The 19,203-nt window shown below is 34.9% G+C and overlaps 1 protein-coding gene across 1 annotated transcript in view; it reads left to right on the top strand.

Annotated features, from left to right (window-relative positions):
- The window catches only part of LOC150076371 (transmembrane protein 220-like), an 81,736-nt gene that overhangs the window by 29,775 nt on the left and 32,758 nt on the right, over window positions 1-19,203 (top strand). Inside the window, exon 2 of the mRNA XM_090387336.1 lies at window positions 12,662-12,782. Within this exon, the coding sequence (XP_090243462.1) occupies window positions 12,662-12,782 (121 nt within the window). The remainder of the gene's footprint in view (window positions 1-12,661; window positions 12,783-19,203) is intronic.

Raw genomic sequence — 19,203 nt, 5'->3', positions numbered from 1 at the left:
TTTGAGCAGGCTCAATGCTGATGGGATACTTCCACTTGTTCAGATTGAGGAAAGACAGTTGTAGAATAGATGTGTAGAAGTATGCGTTTAGCCAGTGGGTAGTTAATTGATGGAACAGACTTCCATTTGTTGTTGTGGAAGTTGATAGCTTAAATAAATGTAAGGCTGAACTGGCCAAACATTTGGAGTGACTAGATGGGTGAAATGGAAAGGTTTTTTTTTTTTTTTTTTTTTCTTTGGCTGATGCTGTATAAGCTTGCTTTCTTGAATCATATGTCTCAACTTATGCTAATGCTAATAATTAATTCCTTTAAAAAGGCTGGGTTCTATAATGATATAGAAGAAAATGTTGATAGTATTGTAAGTGATGAAGATGAACTGATTCCTTTTGACAGTTGGGATTTCCTACAGAATAGTTTGGGATTTACAGTAACTTTTTATGATTATGTTGATGTAGACAATGATTTTATCATATGTGAATTGCAAAGTATTAATGATATTTGCAATGAAGATCAAAACATGACTGATAGTGAGTCTGAACAAGATGAGCCTGCTGTACCAACATTGCGAGATGCAATGATTGGCTTTTCTTCACTGCAGCAATTCATTCATAGTGTGCCCAATGTTCCTGAGTCAGCATCAAAATGTGTTAGGTAAATTGATTTATTCTGTATGAAGCTCTCTCCAAAATATTTGAAGCAGTCTTCTCTGGATAGCTACCTGAAAAAATTATAGACATTCTTTAGTTTTTTTTTTTTTTTTTTTTGTACTACCTTGTAATTATTGTAGTTGATTTTTATCATTCTCATTACCTTTCTTTTCATTGCACCCTTGTTATAATTTTGAAAATCTTATTAAATCATGACTAATAAATATTGTTTTGCATTAAATGACAATTTTTATTTTTGATAGTTTTCCTACAGTACACATGATACGTGTATGTGTATCTTTTCATTTTTATTTGTGTGGTTAATATTTCATATCCTTAGGTCATTTCCCTTGTAAGAAGTTCTAAATATCTGGTCCCTTGGAAAACTTTTTATTGGGTTCTACTATATATTGAATGATGTGTTGTTTCATCAACTGTACATTCATTCTCTCCCTCCTAATCTGTTGCACCCTAGGCTACTGCCTAGTTTGCCAAGCAATTTAATCAGCTCAAACTTTGTTTAACAAAACTGAGGACTAAATACAAAAAAAAATTAAATTTATGAATTCAGGCAGCTAGTGTTGTAACCATCAAATAAAGCCAGGCAGCTAGTCTTGTAACCATCAAATAAAGCCAGGCACAAGAGTATAACAGATACATCTAATCAGAACATTATCTTTTGTTGGCATCCCTTAACATTTTGTGCTACTTGTATTAACAGTGAGAAACATTAATTAAGGGATTTCACAACCTCATTGTATTGTGGGTAGTGAAACCTCTAAAAATGGATACGAAATACATTAGTTATATATATGTAGCTGCTTATATATATGTATATACATACATATATATAAGCAGTTACTGATATAAAATTAGAATTTTTTATGAAATATTTGAAGTCTTTACTGTGTATTAGCCATATAGCACAAGGAAGCCAGGTTTTTCTCCACTGGCCAAAAAATAAAAAAAGTAGATAAGAAAATACAAATTATGTGCTTCCTTTTCTTCAAACTGTAAGCCTCAGCTACCTGTGGAGGCAACTTGTTCAAGTAATCAACAACTTGCTGGCTAAAAGAAAACTTCCTGCAATCTAGTCTAAACCTCTTCCCCTGGAATTTGGATTTATGGTACCTAGTTCCGGAATTCTTTATAATAGTGAAAATTCTGTGTTCATTCATTTTCCAAATCCTTTTCAGAGCCTTACAAACCTCTATCTCCCCTATAAGGTGCCTTGTTGAAAGCTCTAGCCCACATAATCAAAGTCTTTCCTTGTATTGTTACCTTTTGTCAATTTCTTCTTACTATCATTCCAGTTGCCCATCTTTGGACCCTTTCAAGAAGCTCAATGGCTTTTTTCACATTATCCATTTTTCACATTTCACATTTTTCACATTTTTCACATTTCACATTTTTCACAAAATTCTGTGTTCATTCATTTTCCAAATCCTTTTCAGAGCCTTACAAACCTCTATCTCCCCTATAAGGTGCCTTGTTGAAAGCTCTAGCCCACATAATCAAAGTCTTTCCTTGTATTGTTACCTTTTGTCAATTTCTTCTTACTATCATTCCAGTTGCCCATCTTTGGACCCTTTCAAGAAGCTCAATGGCTTTTTTCACATTATCCCTGGAAGCAGATATAAACAATCAACACAAGAAACATTTTCACATTAGCCCAACTGCTAACATGAAGATTAGATGCTTCCAGTATTGACGGCTTATTTCACTCTCGTTGAGAAGCCACCAGAATTGCTGAAACAAGAGATCCTCTTCAAAGCAACTTAAAAAACCTAGATAGCCTGAGTCTCTTTTTTCCAGCAAACACAATAGAATTATTCAATAAACTAAGAATTGAACTGGAAAAGCTCTGTAACAAAAAAGCCTACAGATTGCAAGTCTTTGCCGACTCCTATCATCTCCTGTAATTAGTGCACAGCCACTCGGCTCAAAAAACTATATATTCTCGGTACTCTAGATGCCAACCTAAGATGATGTCAAAATTTTAAATATTCTATGATGTTCAAAGATGCCAAAAATGTAAATATTCTATTATAAAATCATAATTACTCATGTATTCCAAAATTCTGTATTCAACCTTTCAGGGTGCACGTCCCATGAACTTTGTAACCTTTTGCTCATGGGTCCGCTTCACACGTTAGAATGTAACTCTCACCCTTCTAGCCATTGGCTGTCCCAGGGTTGTCTCTTCAACAGAGAAATAAATTGATAATAATAATAATAATAATAATATTATTATTATTATTATTAGCCATATGGTGCAAGGAAGCCTGAGCCTCCAACAACAACAAAAAAAAAAAAAAATCTGAATTACCCCAAGAGAGAGAGAGAGAGAGAGAGAGAGAGAGAGAGAGAGAGAGAGAAAGAAAACAAGAGTCAGAAGTAGAAGGGAATCGCCAAGAAAGAGAAGAATGATGATATCCAGCCCTGGGTGTGCCAAGCCGATACTCACCAGATGTGAGTCTGGGGTTACGTCACTTAATTTCATGTGCAAATCTAATCAATGTTTTAATATATCTTCCTCATTCCATTCTTTTAATGCATTGATAGTATGGACAATTTTAAACACTTCATTATTCCCTTTCGACAGCATAAGCCTTTCTGTAAGAGATGCAGAGTAGTGTCTATTTTAAAATTATCTTCAGCATTTTTTATAGGTTTATCCCCTGCTTCATATTCAATTTTTTTCTTTAGTCTTTTTTGAACCTCCGGAAAAACAGGATCAATATCCAAAATATTCGATATTTGTGTTTCAGAATTAATAACATTTTGAAAATTCTGGTCTGTTCTATAATCTTTTAAATGATTTACAAGATGTTCAAACGTGTTCAGTAACAGTTTCTATATTAAATGACAGGTTTTGCATGATTTTACTGATGACATTAATTTGTCTTAAAATATCATGGCAAAGAAATTTAAATGAAGTTATATTTGAAATAAGATTATTAAACTGAGCTCTCAAATCAATATCTTTAGTATTATCTTCAGTTATATCCAAGAGAGCCTGATAAATTTCCAAAATGTTAATTTTGAGAGCCTTTATTGCTTCTATTCGGCTTTCTCTTCTTGTATTTGATAGCGATTTTAGGCTTAAATTTTGAACATGGGATTTTAATGTAGCCCAATGTTTAGTAGATGAGGAAAAATAATTGTATAATTCCTGTATAACGACAAAAAAAATCAACTATCTCAAACGAAATTTTCACTGCATCATTGACTACTAAATTTAAAGAGTGAGCAGAATGTGGTATAAAGAAGGCTCTAGAATTTGCTTCAATAATTTTTGTTGGAGCCCGTTATGTCTACCATGCATATTTGCACCGTTATCGTATCCTTGACCACGTAAATTCGAAATGTTAAGATTTAATAAATTTAAATGATTTGAAATAAATGTATATAATCCCTGGCCAGTGTATTGTCGACAGAGCAAAATCCCAAAAAATGTTCATGAATTTTTGCAATGTTTTTATTTTTATTAAGGTACACAAACCTGATAACAAGAGTTAATTATTCTGTTAGGCTTATATTTGGAGATGTATCAAGAATTAAAGAATAATAATTTGTGCTTTTAACCATTTCTAAAATATTTTTTTATACCATCGGAAATTATATAATTATTTCATTCTGTATATTATCTCCCAATTAATGTGCAATATATGTTTGGGATGTTTGAATGCGACGTAAATGTTCCAACATTATTGAATCAAATTTAACAATGGTTTCTGCTAATTTTAGAAAGTTACCATTGTCCTTATGATATAAATTTTTGGAAGAATCTCTAAAAGCAATACACTGCCCTGATAATGTTCAGTAACTGATTGCCAATATTTTTTCTCGGTGTTGTACAGTCTCTGTTCTATTACGTCAATCGTACATTTATTACTTAAAGACAGTTTGAGTTCACAATACTTTGTTCTGTTTTTAATATGGACAGCACTCCTCTGATGGCTTCTTAATATATGTGATAAATGTTGCCAATCATTAAAGCCATATTCACCGCTAAGCTGTGATTTTTGATTATCAAATAGCCTACAATAGTAGCACAAAACAGAATTTAGCGATTTCGAGTATATCAAATAATTTCTTTTGACTTTTTCCTTCTAATTGCAATTGTTTTTATCAGTTCATGTCCATCATGCAACCTTTTGTTTGTCATTTAGCATAACACAAGGGATACTGTTACAGAATTTGAGCATTTCTGTGGAAAAAAATAATAATATAGGCTTTTTTTTTTTTTTTTTTTAATTTTAATATTCAATTAATCGAACCCAAATGTCACCCACGTGTGGGACACACCCTGAACACCTGCATGCGGCAGCCCTGCATGTGTATAACCTGTATTCACAAAAGATGTTTTATGTGAAAACATCTTTTACAAAAATTAGAACCATTTTAAAATTGAACAGCTAGAACCAGTCAGGAATGATGTAATGTTTTTTGTACATGCTGCTACTTACTCTACTGATTCAACGTTTGGAAGAGGTTAGAGAAATCCAAGCCAATAGCCTAATTACCCATTTGATTGTAGCCATTTGTTGAATAGTATGATTGCAACAATACAAGTATTTGTATTGTTGCAGTCTGCAATTTTGTTACGTGCCACTATAGATGTTTTCACATCAATAATTTTCTGAGCAGTGAAAGGGACTGAATGCCACACTGCTATTGCTTTTGAGTTCAATGATGCTGAAGTCAAATGTAGAGCATTGTCGAGAGTATCGAGCAAGCCAACCTAACAAAATAAAGATGGAGGTAGCAATGAGTGTGCGAGAACAACAAAGATAATCAAGATTGCATAAAAGACAAACAGAAAATCAAGCATTGGATTTAGCAGTGTCTTCACCAGCAGTGCCACTCCATCTAACAATAATGTACAGTGGAACATTTCTCCAATTGCGGAGCAAATGAGTTTAAATGATCAAGCTCCATTTCTTTACACTGACTACTATTTACATAAGAACGCACATCAAGAGTTTGAAAGGATATTTATGAAAAATGATTTCTGTTCTGTATGCTACATTTGCGATTGTCTATGGTTTGAATTTGAATTCAAAGTCCAAGCTATTAAGATGCATCATTGATGTTGACTTTGATGGGATCCTTGTGTGTAAAGCTGCAGATGATCACTTAAGAACAGCACCATTCAAGTGCTATCTAAGTCGAATGGCTTGGTCTACCCAGAAATTCCATCACATTTACCAAAGTTGGATTTAGTGACAGAGAGGCCTATTTCTCCTCGCTTACCGTTCATGCAAATAAGGCGCCTGAGACGTACATACAGATAATACGTTATTCTGGGCCAAGTGATCAATGTGCCTGTTTCAAACATGATGGTCCATTGCTTGCCAAAGGAGATTTATTGAAACAGGCACATTGATCACTTGGCCCAGAATGCCGTATTGCCCATATGCCTGTCTCGGGCACCTTATTTGTGCATATAAAATGCAAGAAAATACACAAGTCCAGCTATTTGATCAGGTTAGTAAGAAAGTGAGTGATTAAAGTGTGGTTTCAGTATTTGGTTGACATGCCTCTCTATTGATTGTATCAAATCATGATAGATCAGTCATTCTTTGTTGACAGCCACATGAAAATTAATTTGGCTAAAGATGACATAAGCAAAGCGGTTCCAATTGAGGAACGTCTCATCGCCCAACAGCAAACATTGTTGTAGAGCAACGATAAATATCTTAGAATCACCCAGGAGAAACTAATGTACCGCAGCGCTCTGTTTGACAAGCACACAGAGGAACTGTCCTTTCCCAGCATTTATCTTGGACAATTCAGAACATTCAGAGAAAATTTATGTACGACTCCATTCATGATGGCAATGAGTGAGCTCAAACAATCTGACCATCACAGTGTTACTTCATATCATTATATATATTATTATTAGCCATATGGTGCAAGGAAGCCTGAGGCTTATGCTGCACCAGCTAAAAAAAAAATTCTGAATTACCCTGAGAGAGAAAGAGAGAGAGAGAGAGAGAGAGAGAGAGAGAGAGAGAGAGAGAGAGAGAGAGTGTGTGTGTCAGAAGTAGAAGGGAATCACCAAGAAGGAGAAGAATGATGATTTCCTTTATGTAGCAATTAAGATATTGAGAATGAGAGACTTTGATGGTGGCTTTCAAATACATAGGTAAAGATACAAAACTGACCCGTGAGCAAGTTCAATCTAAAGAATACACAGCTGTATAGAAACAATTTGGCCTTCCTAAGGACAATTCCAAATTCGACCTACTACTGGGCTCAAAGTAAGCACGATCTATTCGCTATGATTAAACAGCTTGGTAAACCCACAATGTTCTTCACTCTGAGTTCCAATGAAATCGGTTGGCCACGCTTGCTTCAGCTATTGTAGAAGTTACAGAATAAGGGGAGTGATATTAGTGAGGATGATGCAAGTGAAATTGACTTCATGCAGAAGTCAATTTTGACACTAGTGAATGAAGATGCTGTAACTTGTGCAATATACTTCAAAGAAGATTGTGGATGTAATTATGAACATATTGCAGTCTAAAAGTTATAGCCCATTTGGTAAATTTTACATGGTTAACTTTTTAAAGTGCATAGAATTTCAACATTGCGGTAGTCCATACATGCACATTTTACTGTAAATAATTTTTCTGTGGCTAAATAAGTCTCCCAAAGATCTTTTGGGCGAGAACAAAGAAGATGCCATTGCAGTGATCGACAAGTTAGTGTCTGTCTCCGCTAGTGAGGCTTTAGGGAGCTTCAAACTCACAAGGGCTGCAGCCCTTGTGAGTTTGAAGCTCCCTAAAATAAAGCAGGTTAAATAACAGAAATGCCGATTTGAAGCACCATACATGTTTTGTCGCATAAATGGTGCTTCAAATTGACAAAATTGTGTTGACACGTGATTTTGTGACACGGAAATGACGCTTTGCAAAATTGTCATTTCCGGTTTACCATTAAAATCGACAAACCGGATGTGACATTAAGGGACGTCATTGGCAACTCTTATCGACACCTCTCTTATCCCCTTGGAATTCAGTTAAGATTTTGCAACACTCATTGTCGAAAACCAGAAGTGATGTTAAATGACATCATTTCCTATCACAAATCATGACAAATTGGTTTTACTTCAGTCTGAAATTTAGTAGGCACTGCCAAAGATGTTTTCACATCAAAAATTCGCAAATCAAAAAGTAGAAGCCCTCCTCGGGTTAATTTTAAAAAAAATCTTTAAAAATGTACATATGAACATCTTTCTTTTTTTGTGGTCAGTGTGATCATCCTGAATGAAGAACCTGGTGGAATCTCTCTCTCCGATTGCCAGGAATTTTGTCTTTTAGTTTTTTGTGAAGCCCACATCTGCTTAACTTGGGATCAATAAATTTGTTGCTTTCCACTTTTGCATCAGACAGTTTTGGAAACACAGATTGTATATGCCTGAAGGTGTAACATGGAGAGCCAGTGCTTTAATAAATTGTTTGACTAGTCCCTGTTTGATATGTTGTGTTGGAAGCAACACTTTATTTCTTGGAACCAATGGATTATTTACTACATTCTGTGCACCAGGCTGCAGCCCAATTTGGCAGACCATTTTCCTCTCCTATATAGAAAGCAAGGGACCACCTTGCAAAAACAGAAGGAACCCTAGCATCTTGAATTCTCAACAGACATTTCATTTATACTGGTCATAATTCATCTTTTCTAACACTTTCACATTACTGTAGTCTTTGTTAATATGAACAGAATATGTAACAGTAATAGATGGGTGCATAACCCCTGTTATGAAGCAACACCACTTTCAATCTTTTACTTGAACTGTCTATGAGGAGATGCTAGTCTTATGGATTGTGACTTAATATCAGTTTCTTCATAAAGACTGATGAAATCAGAACAGTACCACATGGATTCTGAAACAGTGTAAAGACTGCATAACTCACATGTCTTTTTCTGTATGTTGAAGCCTTGCAGCTGGGGTCCAGTAGATTTCATTCTTTTAAGCAAGATATCAGGAGCTCTGCAGTGGATTTAGTTAGACCCATGTCCCTCACCAAGTCTTTCAATTCTTACTAATTAAGGTAATGTTTCTTTACTTGAGCAGGCTTTTGAGGTATAATCTCCTGTTTTGAGGTATAATCTCCTGTTTTGAGATATAATATCCTGTTTATCAGATCCATCATCCAGTTATGAAGATTCTTTCTCTGGAAAGTGGAGTGGGAATTGGCTGGTCTTCATTATGTGGATGAGCAATAGAGGATAGTACTTTGGAATACACTACAGCTTTTAAATCCACAGACTCTTTAAACTTTGATATATCTACCATTCTAAAGTAGCAGTCGCCATGATGGTTTGTGGACTCTTTCCATATTTGAGCTATAGGAAAAAGCATACACTCGCAACTACCATTAAACCATCCCTCTAATGTTGACCTCTAACTACCACAGCAGAATAAGGGGCCCACAACTTGTTAAGGTTACTCATAGGTATTCCAAAGTAGACTTCATGCGGACTGCTAAATTTGCTGCCACCAAAGATTTTATGCTTTACATGCTTCGGACGTATAAAATATTCACAAACATCAATAGAATGAATCTAGAGATAATGTACCTTCGTTTAGTAGTTATAGTAAACTGGAAGAGGTGTAGCAATAAAGTTCCGAGACTGATACAATAAAAAGAACACAAAGTTAAGGAGCTCAAAAATGGTTTTATTTTTATTCAAAGTAATCACCACCTGATTGAATGTACTTATTACACCATTCTGAAAGTTCTTGAAAAGAGTCAGCAAAAGCATCCAAAGAGATGATGTTCAGTTCAGAAGTTATGTTTTTCTTTATGACCACAACATATCTCTTTGGGGGCAGCTTTCAGGTTAGGAAAGAGGAACAATTCTGCAGGCGCTAGATCAGGAGAGTAGGATGGTTGGTTAATCTGTACAATGCCATGTTTTGTCAGAAATGGCTTCATGACACGGGTGTAATGGGCTGTACATTGTTGTGCAACAAGAACTATCTGCCTTTCTCTTGAAATTCAGCCTCACTTGGTAAATGTGCTTCAGTAATCTTTGAAGCACCTGCACCTAGAATGCAGCATTGGCTCTCTCTCTCCTTCAGGTACAGATTACTTATGAATCACATCATTTGTTGAAAAACATGATCAGCATCACTTGATCTTGGACTTCTGTAAAAAAAACCTTTTGAGTGTTGGCGATGATATTGTAGTCCACTGTATGCTCTGATGCTTCGTCTCTGGTTCGTACTAAAACACCCAACACTCATCTCCATTGACAATATAGTTGAGGAAATTAGGATTGTCTTGACGAGTCAGTCTTTTCATGTGACAGTCTTTGTTGCTTCTGTTCATCCATGAGGCTATGCAGCACAAATTTTTCACAGACCTTCCTTTTTCCTAGATCTTCATGCAGAATTTAACAAATTTTCTCCTTATTCATACCCAGCTCATCAGCCATCATTCTGTGGGTCAAACGACGATCTCTTGACACAATTTCCAGAACTTATGTAATTCTGTTCTCATATTGAGAAGTTGATGGATGCCCACTTCTTGGGAACATTCTTCTTGGGATTGCGAACTTCTTGGGATTGCGAACATTCTCATGTCTTTGAACTGCTTATATCATTCAAACACACTGGTGCAACTTAATGTTTCATCACCATAGCAGTTTTTAACATTGTATATCGTTCTTTTGCAGATTTCCCCAGTTTAAAACAAAATTTGATGTTTGTTCTTTGCTCCATTGGAAAATCATGACAGAGAACATTAACACTGCTAACGAAACTGGTTGTTACTTGCAACCTGTTAGCTTATTGGACAATCTCTGTACCACCATCTGCTGGAGAAAGTTTTAACTACAACTTACCACGTCTATTTATTTTCAAACTCATTGAACATGACTGTAACAGCACCAGTCCAGGTACTTTATTGCCACAACTTGTACACACACACACACACACACACACACACACATGCTTGAATATTACAAGCTCTTATATTGTTTATCACACTACTGACATGAATACATATAAATTTTGCAATAGCACAAAACCTTCAATTGCCACCAAAATATTGACACTAGAGACAAAATCTCTGTTGGATTCAGCATGCAAAATAGATATATAAGAAACAATTAAATATAAACATCAACATTTTTAGGCACTTTAACATATGTTTAGCATATGTTTTTAGCATATTGTCTTCATCATGTCTGTCCATTCGCATATAACAACTCAATTCTCAGTAGATGGATTTTCATGAAATTTTATATTTGGCTCATATAGAAAGATTTGTTGAGCCATCCTAAATTTCAATAAAAGTGGACAAATAGAAATCCTGCAAGTATTATTTATTTTTTTCCATAAAATGTGTATGGATAAAGAATTTCATTGATTAATGCTGTATTGTTAGCTTTAGGCAGTATGTGTGCACTTTGCATGTATTATGTAACACTTGTGAATGTGGTGTTGCTTGTGAAGATATATATATCTAGTATACAGAGAGAAAAAAAAACTTAAAAATTAAAATTCTGTTTTCAGTGTTAACTAATGAAGAATAATAAATATTATACGGATGGAATTAAACTAAATGGCTAAATTTAGAGAAGGTAAACCTAGAGCAGTGGTTTTCAACCAGAGGTGCCACGTAATTTGGGTTTAAGTTACTTAAATTTATTATATTTTTAATTTATATCATTATAAAAAGGTGTACAGTATCTTTTTAATTTTGTGGTGATCTATAATTGATCTTTATTTAGTACTTCTATATAAAGAATAAATTATTATATAAGTATATATAATTTGTATTCTGAATTGTAATTTAATTTATAATTATATAAACAAAATTATATAATTATTATTATTATAATAACTATCATATAACATATTTTTTTAATATTATGTATTTATATATATATATATATACACAGAGAAAGAGAGAGAGAGAATCGGATCTGACAGGTAGAAAACTGAGTAGGGTTGCCACAAAATAAAATAAATTACTTAAGGGTGCCATTATAAAAAAAGGTCTAAAACCACTGCTGTAGAGTTTAATAAATTTATAATCTTAGTAATTAATTTATTAATTTATAAGAAGATAACTATATTCACTTTTCACTTCAGCTAATCGCAGAAGAAAAGAAAATGAATTGATTTTAGGAAAAAAATAGCATGTGCCTGAAGCGTAACTCACTGCATACCTTACCCAACTCATAATGGAAGTATGTTATCAGAAGTTTACATTACTTAATAAAAAAAATTTTAATCAATATCACATTTTCAGCATATCTTTCATTGGCCCCTGGAAAGCTTTTAAGATCAATCACAGCCCCTCTACCCTCCATTCTGACCACAAATCTATTGTCATAACTAAATGGTAAGTATATTTCACTTATTACGCAAGAACAAAAAGTTGGATAAAGGGGAAATTTTCAACCTGCTTTCTATTAGTGTCCTTTGGAAAATTTCAGGTCTTGTTATGATTTCACAGTTCTCATTCCAAACCCCTCAAAAATCAGCATAAATGAAAGTGTTTTGCATTAATTAAAAAAAAAAAAAGAAAATGCCGATAGCTACCAGTTTTTTCAAAATACATTCCCTTGTACCCTGGGATGTTTCTGAGTACAGTTCCAATTTCATAGCATTCCTTCCCCTGCAGAAATATTATTATAAATTTTGGACAGGCACTTTGATTTATTTCAAAATTTTAATGCTTAGAATAAATTACGAATCTTTTTAATAAATTTTCATGTTAATTGGGTTGACTTATTTTGTTATAAATCATGAATTATTACTATCTGCTAATGCTCTTGAAATCTAATGCACTTTTATCTTTACTATTTCAAGTAAATTATTTCATAACAGTAATTCTATTCATATTTGATTTCTATTTGTATTTATTTACTCCTTTAAAAAGTAACCAATAAAAAGCTGTCAAAATGCATTTAATACTTAAATGTAAAATGAAAGGATAAACATAAAAATTTTAAATGGAATAATAAACATTGTTTTTCTAGCAATTCTTCAAGAAATGGAGAATCCTGTGAACAGAATACACATTGTGTAAAATCTGTATTTCTATGGCGATGTGTCAACTTCTTGATGGCCTTGTTTTTTACTATGGCTGCCCTTGTACAGGTATATTTTATTCTTTGTATTTTATCTTTAAGCCTATTTAGTAGATGAAATATGCTTTTGATGAACCAATGTGCTGTGTCTCATAAAAATTAAATAATTGAAAATGAAATAATTCCAAGAAATTCTTGCATAACATAAAAATCCTCCCATTCATTTAAATTATTACAGCCAAAACTGTCATTCACTAAAATTATTTTAGTGAATAATTTATTCACTAATATTATAACTATTGTAGTTCTGATTGTGTTATAGATTAAGACTGTGTATAAGTTGTTTACCCTTTTTTTTAGCACTTCACAGGTGAATTAGGCTAATGGGAAAGATCACCGTTTCAACTCTTCAGAACTAGGAAGTTGAAGACCTTCCAGCAACACTCATTAAACTAATTTTAAAAACAAATTTTGTTTTTAAAATTAGTATTCTCACTAATTTTAAAAACAAAATTTTAAAATTTTGAGAACACAAAATTTAAAAATTTTGTGTTCTCATCCATAATTATCAATATGCCAGATTATATTAAACTTAAGTTTACAAATTTTTGCACTCTTTTTATATGCAAGATTGCACATTAAAATTTAATATATAGATTATGTATTAAAACTTTATATACAATCTCATATTAAAATTTATTTTTTAAGGAAGAGAAAGGGTATCTAATAAATATGCATTTTTAAATATTAATGAGAGAAAAGTAAAACATTTCATTATGTCCTGTTTTATTGGCAACTCTTGGATAGGCACATCTTGACCTTGTGCCAAAAAATCCTCATAGCAACCAACCAACTTATCAACTAGTTATGTAGATAAAGTCAGGAACAATTGTACGCAAGTGAAAGTGCAAAGTTATGTAGACTAAGTTTTTGAACACATGATCCCACAAAATAGTGTAAAATTCTTCAGAATCAGTGTAATTTTAATTTCTGCTATGTGACTGTCCAGGGTATAAAGAGAATTTATTTATTAAATTACTTAAACAAGGCTTAAAATGTTTCTATTTACTTTATATACCTTTTTTTTAACTGCTAAGTGGGAAAATATGGAAAGTTCCTGGTTGGTTCAGATCCTGTCAATGATCAGCAATGATTTAAAAATCTTTTCACTTGGGAATGTAGTTTATCTCATGCGAAGGTGTAGGGTTAGCAATCCTGAAAACGCCCTGTGAACTCTCTTCTACAGACACAATGTTCTTTTCCTTCTTGGCTGTACCGTAGTAACGTAGCTGAGTGATCAATATCACATACTCTTTGAGTGGTCCGGGGTTCAAGCCCGTGACTGCTAAATATGATTAATGTTTGTATTGATAATTTATTGTAAACTCCACTGATCTGGTGGTCATGCCAGAGTATAAACAAAAACATTTTTTTTATATATGTTTTATTTAATTTTCATTTTTGTTATATATTGAGACCAAAGGTTCCACCACTGAAATGCAAATTGCTAGAAGTATAATAATAAATAAAAGTAATGAACTGTGTATTCTGTTGCTCCAATTAATAAATGGATTTATAATTTAAAATGTATGTTTTAAAAGAAAAGTTGTATTTATTATTATTTTTTTTTCAATCAATCAACAATACCTAATTATGGATAATTCTTGAGAAATTTGTTTTGGAGAATATTCTCTACTTGCATTACTCACTGTAGTATTCCTCAGTGAAATGTGAAAATTTTCTTAGCCAGTTTTCTGTCTACCTACATAAATAATTAATTGGTTATTATTATATTTTTATTATTATTATTTTTTTTAATTTTTTGTTTTTAGGAGCATTAGCAACTAAGGCCATATTGCTCCGGGGATATGCGGAGGTCATTCCCTGACCTTTCTGCATCCTCTGTATTTGGTGGTCACTGGCTCGAACCCTGGTCTAATCAAGAAGCGTGTGCTACGCACTACTGCTCCTGCCCACTTGGCTACGGAGGTGCCAGGTTATTATTATATTGACTACTGTATTGCTATACTCAAGTAAATTGCTTTTCTGTGCTTTTATTTGTACTGGAAAGAGGCCTTTTCAGATAGAGAAGTGGATAACATTACACTGTGCAGAAAAAGGTTTGGTTGGTTTTTATGGGCAGAACTTTTATGACTTTTCTTCCATAGCCTGACCAAGTTAGTCAGTCTCAGTCGAAGTTGTGTGGTTCACCGTTCCCCCCGAAACTTGGACTTTCATCCTGGAAAATAAGAAAGTGATTACAGCATGCGCACTAAACAACTGAAATCCAGACTTTGTAGGAGGGACAACATAATCCACTATGTAGGGTATAACAAAATTAACTTTATCCTGTGTTCCCATCTATAACTGATGTAGAAAATTCTACTACTATTTTACAACTGGGGGAGGGGCGAGTGTCAGTTCAGGAGATGAAGAGTCTGTACCAGTTGCTCTACTTCACACCTGATTGCTTACAAGACAAAGTTAAGTTTGACTGATTAGAAATAATAGTTTCTATTGTTTCTAATCAGTCGAATTAGAAATAATAGAATGGATGAATATTATATTTTCTGTAACTATGTGTGTAAAAACCTTTCTTGAAGAAAAGACCTTGAGCTCAACAGAACTGTACTCATATACACTTTTCTGTGCCGAATTTCCTGATAGATGTTACTGTGGACTGGACAAGCCTTTTTGAGAGTGATAATCTTCCTTTGATAAATGGCATCATTGTGAAGCAGTCGCCAAGAAGTTATAGTGGGTCTTTCATGAATCGGCACATTTGAAATCAGAGGTGAGCAATTTTTTTTAGCTGGCAAGTGAGTCAGCACTACACGTGCAGTATAGTCAGGTGCTAAACTAACATAATATAATAAAATTAACAATAGTTCTGATGCAAAAATGAAAGTACCTCTAGTTTATCCCATTGAGAAATCTTTAGGAAGTAAAAAATAAATAAATTAAATAAAAAATAAAAATTTATTGATACTTACAGTTTTTGAGTTATCGTCTATGTGTAACATTAGATTGCACTGTGACAATATGAAATGTGGTCAGATACTATATTTATCCATCTGCACTGACTCCTGTTAATAACAATATTTGTTTGGATATGTTGCTATATTTATGAGGATGGTTCAAATATAAATGACAATTTGTTTTTTCCTTTCTTCCTGACATTACTGGTTTATTAAGAAACATGGGGATACAAAGTAGCAATAGTGACATCATTGGGTGGAGGGACTGGTTAATTTTGATTTTCTACTAAGGTAACTAACTATATACATTGAGGCATCAATGCATTGTTATTGCAAATTGCTATATTTTATGGTTTGCTTGTTGTGTGTGACATTAAACTATAACTGTGCAGCCTCACTGGGACTGACTACCTTAGCTATGGTGTGAAAAAAAAAATCCCACAAAATTTTTAGAATGGAGGAGTAACCATTAACTACAGTAGGTAAGACTAATTTAAACAGTACTCAAACGTTATTTCTGAAAAGGAAGTATCAAGTTTTGTTGGGCAGAGTATTGTCATAAAGTTATTTATTCATTTTTCGAGCAAAAACATGAAACTGTAAGGAATTTTTATCAAGCTTAGCTGAAAGTTTGTTGTGACGACAAATGTTTATCATAATCACAAGTGCATGTGTAGTGCAAAGCTTTTAGTGAAGATCTTGAAAATACAGCGAGAACTCCTTGCCCGATTTTTCCTCTGTGGGCAAGTTAATGGCTAATCCAGGATGCAAAACACGTCAACTTCATCGATTTTTTTATTATAAAGTGAGACATAATGCAAAGCTATGCCACCTGACCTCAGAAACAATCCAACACATCACCGGGGGGGTGCAAGGTGATCACCCAGACTGAGCAGCTTCTAACTGTCATTTGTTTTAACCATTAAAATACTTCTTAGGGTAAAAAATTTTCCAATAATGAGGATGTCATCAAAGCCCCACAATTTTGGTTCTGACAACACTCACAAAGCTTCAAGAGGGAATTTCAGAATTAGCAGAAAGATGACAGAAGGGAGAGATTTGTAAAGAGTATGTTATCTTGGGAAGTAACTATGTTGTGTTATTGATAATTTGTGGCAATAAAATTTTATAAAATAATTCTCATTTATATTTGAACGACCCTTTAAAATAATGATAAAGTAAATATTTTCTTGAAAAGCCTTTAAACTTGATTTGAAACAGTAATTTTAGAATACTGTTCCTACATCTGGGGAGAAATTCCAACCCAGGGGTTGCATCTGGTGAGTATGGGCTTGGCATATCCAGGGTCCTGAGCTGAATATCATCATTCTTCTCTTTCTTGATGATTCTGCTACTTCTGATTCTTATTTCTCTCTCTCTCTCTCTCTCTCTCTCTCTCTCTCTCTCTCTCTCTCTCTCTGTCTGTCTGTGTTCTCTGGGTAACTCAGAAATTTTGGCTGGTTTAGCATAAGCCTTAAGCTTCCTTGCACTATATGGCTAATAATAATAATAATAATAATAATAATAGCTAGAAAATAACATGCAAAATACAAGGACAATGATGACCAAGAGTCGCAAACACCACCCGAAGTCAGCAGTGGAGAGAATAATAATACCTCGGAAAGAGAGAGGAAGGGGCCTGATAGACCTGACAGAACAACAGAAAACAGCGATAGTTAACCTGAAAGATTACTTTGATAACAACACAGCACCACTCCACCAGGCCATAAGGAAGATAAATAAGTGGTATACCACACTCAACCTAAACGAGGAAACCCCTCCCACCCAAACGGTACAAGAAACGAAGATAGAAAGATGGGCAAAGAAGACACTCCATGGCAGACACTACAATGACCTCCATCAAGATCACATCGATAATATTGCTTCCAATACCTGGCTCACAAGCGGGACGTTCTTCCCTGAGATTGAAGGATTCGTGCTGGACATCCAAGACCAGTACAAGAAACGAAGATAGAAAGATGGGCAAAGAAGACACTCCATGGCAGACACTACAGTGACCTCCATCAAGATCACATCGATAATATTGCTTCCAATACCTGGCTCACAAGTGGGACATTCTTCCCCGAGATTGGAGGATTCATGCTGGCCATCCTGAAACTATAGAAAATACATCTCAAAGGAGCCCGGAATGTCAGATGACACATGTCGACGATGCCACCTAGCCTCAGACACGATCCAACACATCACCGCGGGGTGCAAGGTGATCACCCAGACTGAGTACACTCATAGACACGACCAGGTAGCCAGGATAATACATCAGAAGCTAGCGAGGAAATACCAGTTGACCAAAGAAAGTGTACCATACTACAAGTACGAACCCCAGGCAGTACTAGAGACCCAAACCCACAAGCTGTACTGGGACCACGCCATAATAACGGATAAGACCATCCCGCACAACAGACCGGACATAACTCTTGTGGACAAGATGGAAAAGGCTACCCACCTGATCGACATAGCGATGCCGAACACTAGCAATGTCCAGAAAACCCATGAGGAAAAAATGAGGAAGTACATGAACCTGAGACATGAGATCAAGGAGATGTGGCATATGCAAGAAGTATCAACCGTCCCAATCATCGTGTCAACAACCGGTATGGTACCAAAGACTCTATATAGCAGCCTAGCAGCAATAGGTCTCCCAGAGAACACCTACAAGGAACTCGCAATCCTGAACACCTGTAGGATAGTCACAGATTTTCTCGACTGACAGTAACACCAGACATTACAACCACCCTGTGTACTTGGTAGCAGTACCCGTCACAGAGTGGAATCCCCCAGAAATAATATATAATATAAGAGGAATAATAATATAAGAGCAACAACAATAATTATAATAATAATCAGCTACACTGTCTTCCTCAGTCTTCCGAGGGCAAGACCGTCTAGTCCCACCAACTGGAAGGCCAATCACCTGCCTTCCTGCACAACTGTGCTAGTGACCACCCAGGAAGGGAGAAAATGCCAATGCACGAAGTGGAGCATCGAAATGAATACATACATCATGCAGGCATACTACAAAATATCGAAGCTGGAGACCGATATGACAACTTACAGGGCGAGACCAAGTGGCTGGAATGATTCCTGGATATCCAGGTCAGCGAATAGCAGACCAGAAGTCATGAAGAACCTGATAGCTCCTGCAATCTTGGAAAAAATCAAGCAGGACATGAGCGACCAACTACAAAGGATAAAGAATATGGAACCAGAGGAGGAAGAACATACCACCACCGAACCAGAGGAGGAAGAGAAAAAATAAATACAACCCACAGAAGCTGAAGTGGAAATAGACAAGGTCATGATATCAAGAATAGAGGATGAGTGGAAGAAGGCCCTAACGGAATTCGAAGGAATGGACCCCACAAAGACACATGATACTGAAGCAGAGGCCTAATAGAATCTTGTGGAGAGTCACAGACCACCCGAATTGGCACATAATACCGCATTACTTTGACAGCAATGGTGCAGCACTGGAGGCCATCCACACAGCTGTGT

This window comes from Mastigoproctus giganteus, chromosome 13 (genome assembly GCF_048544385.1).
Source record: "Mastigoproctus giganteus isolate SK-2022 chromosome 13, ASM4854438v1, whole genome shotgun sequence".
Taxonomy (NCBI): domain Eukaryota; kingdom Metazoa; phylum Arthropoda; class Arachnida; order Uropygi; family Thelyphonidae; genus Mastigoproctus; species Mastigoproctus giganteus.
This window is presented reverse-complemented; position numbering and strand designations above follow the sequence as displayed.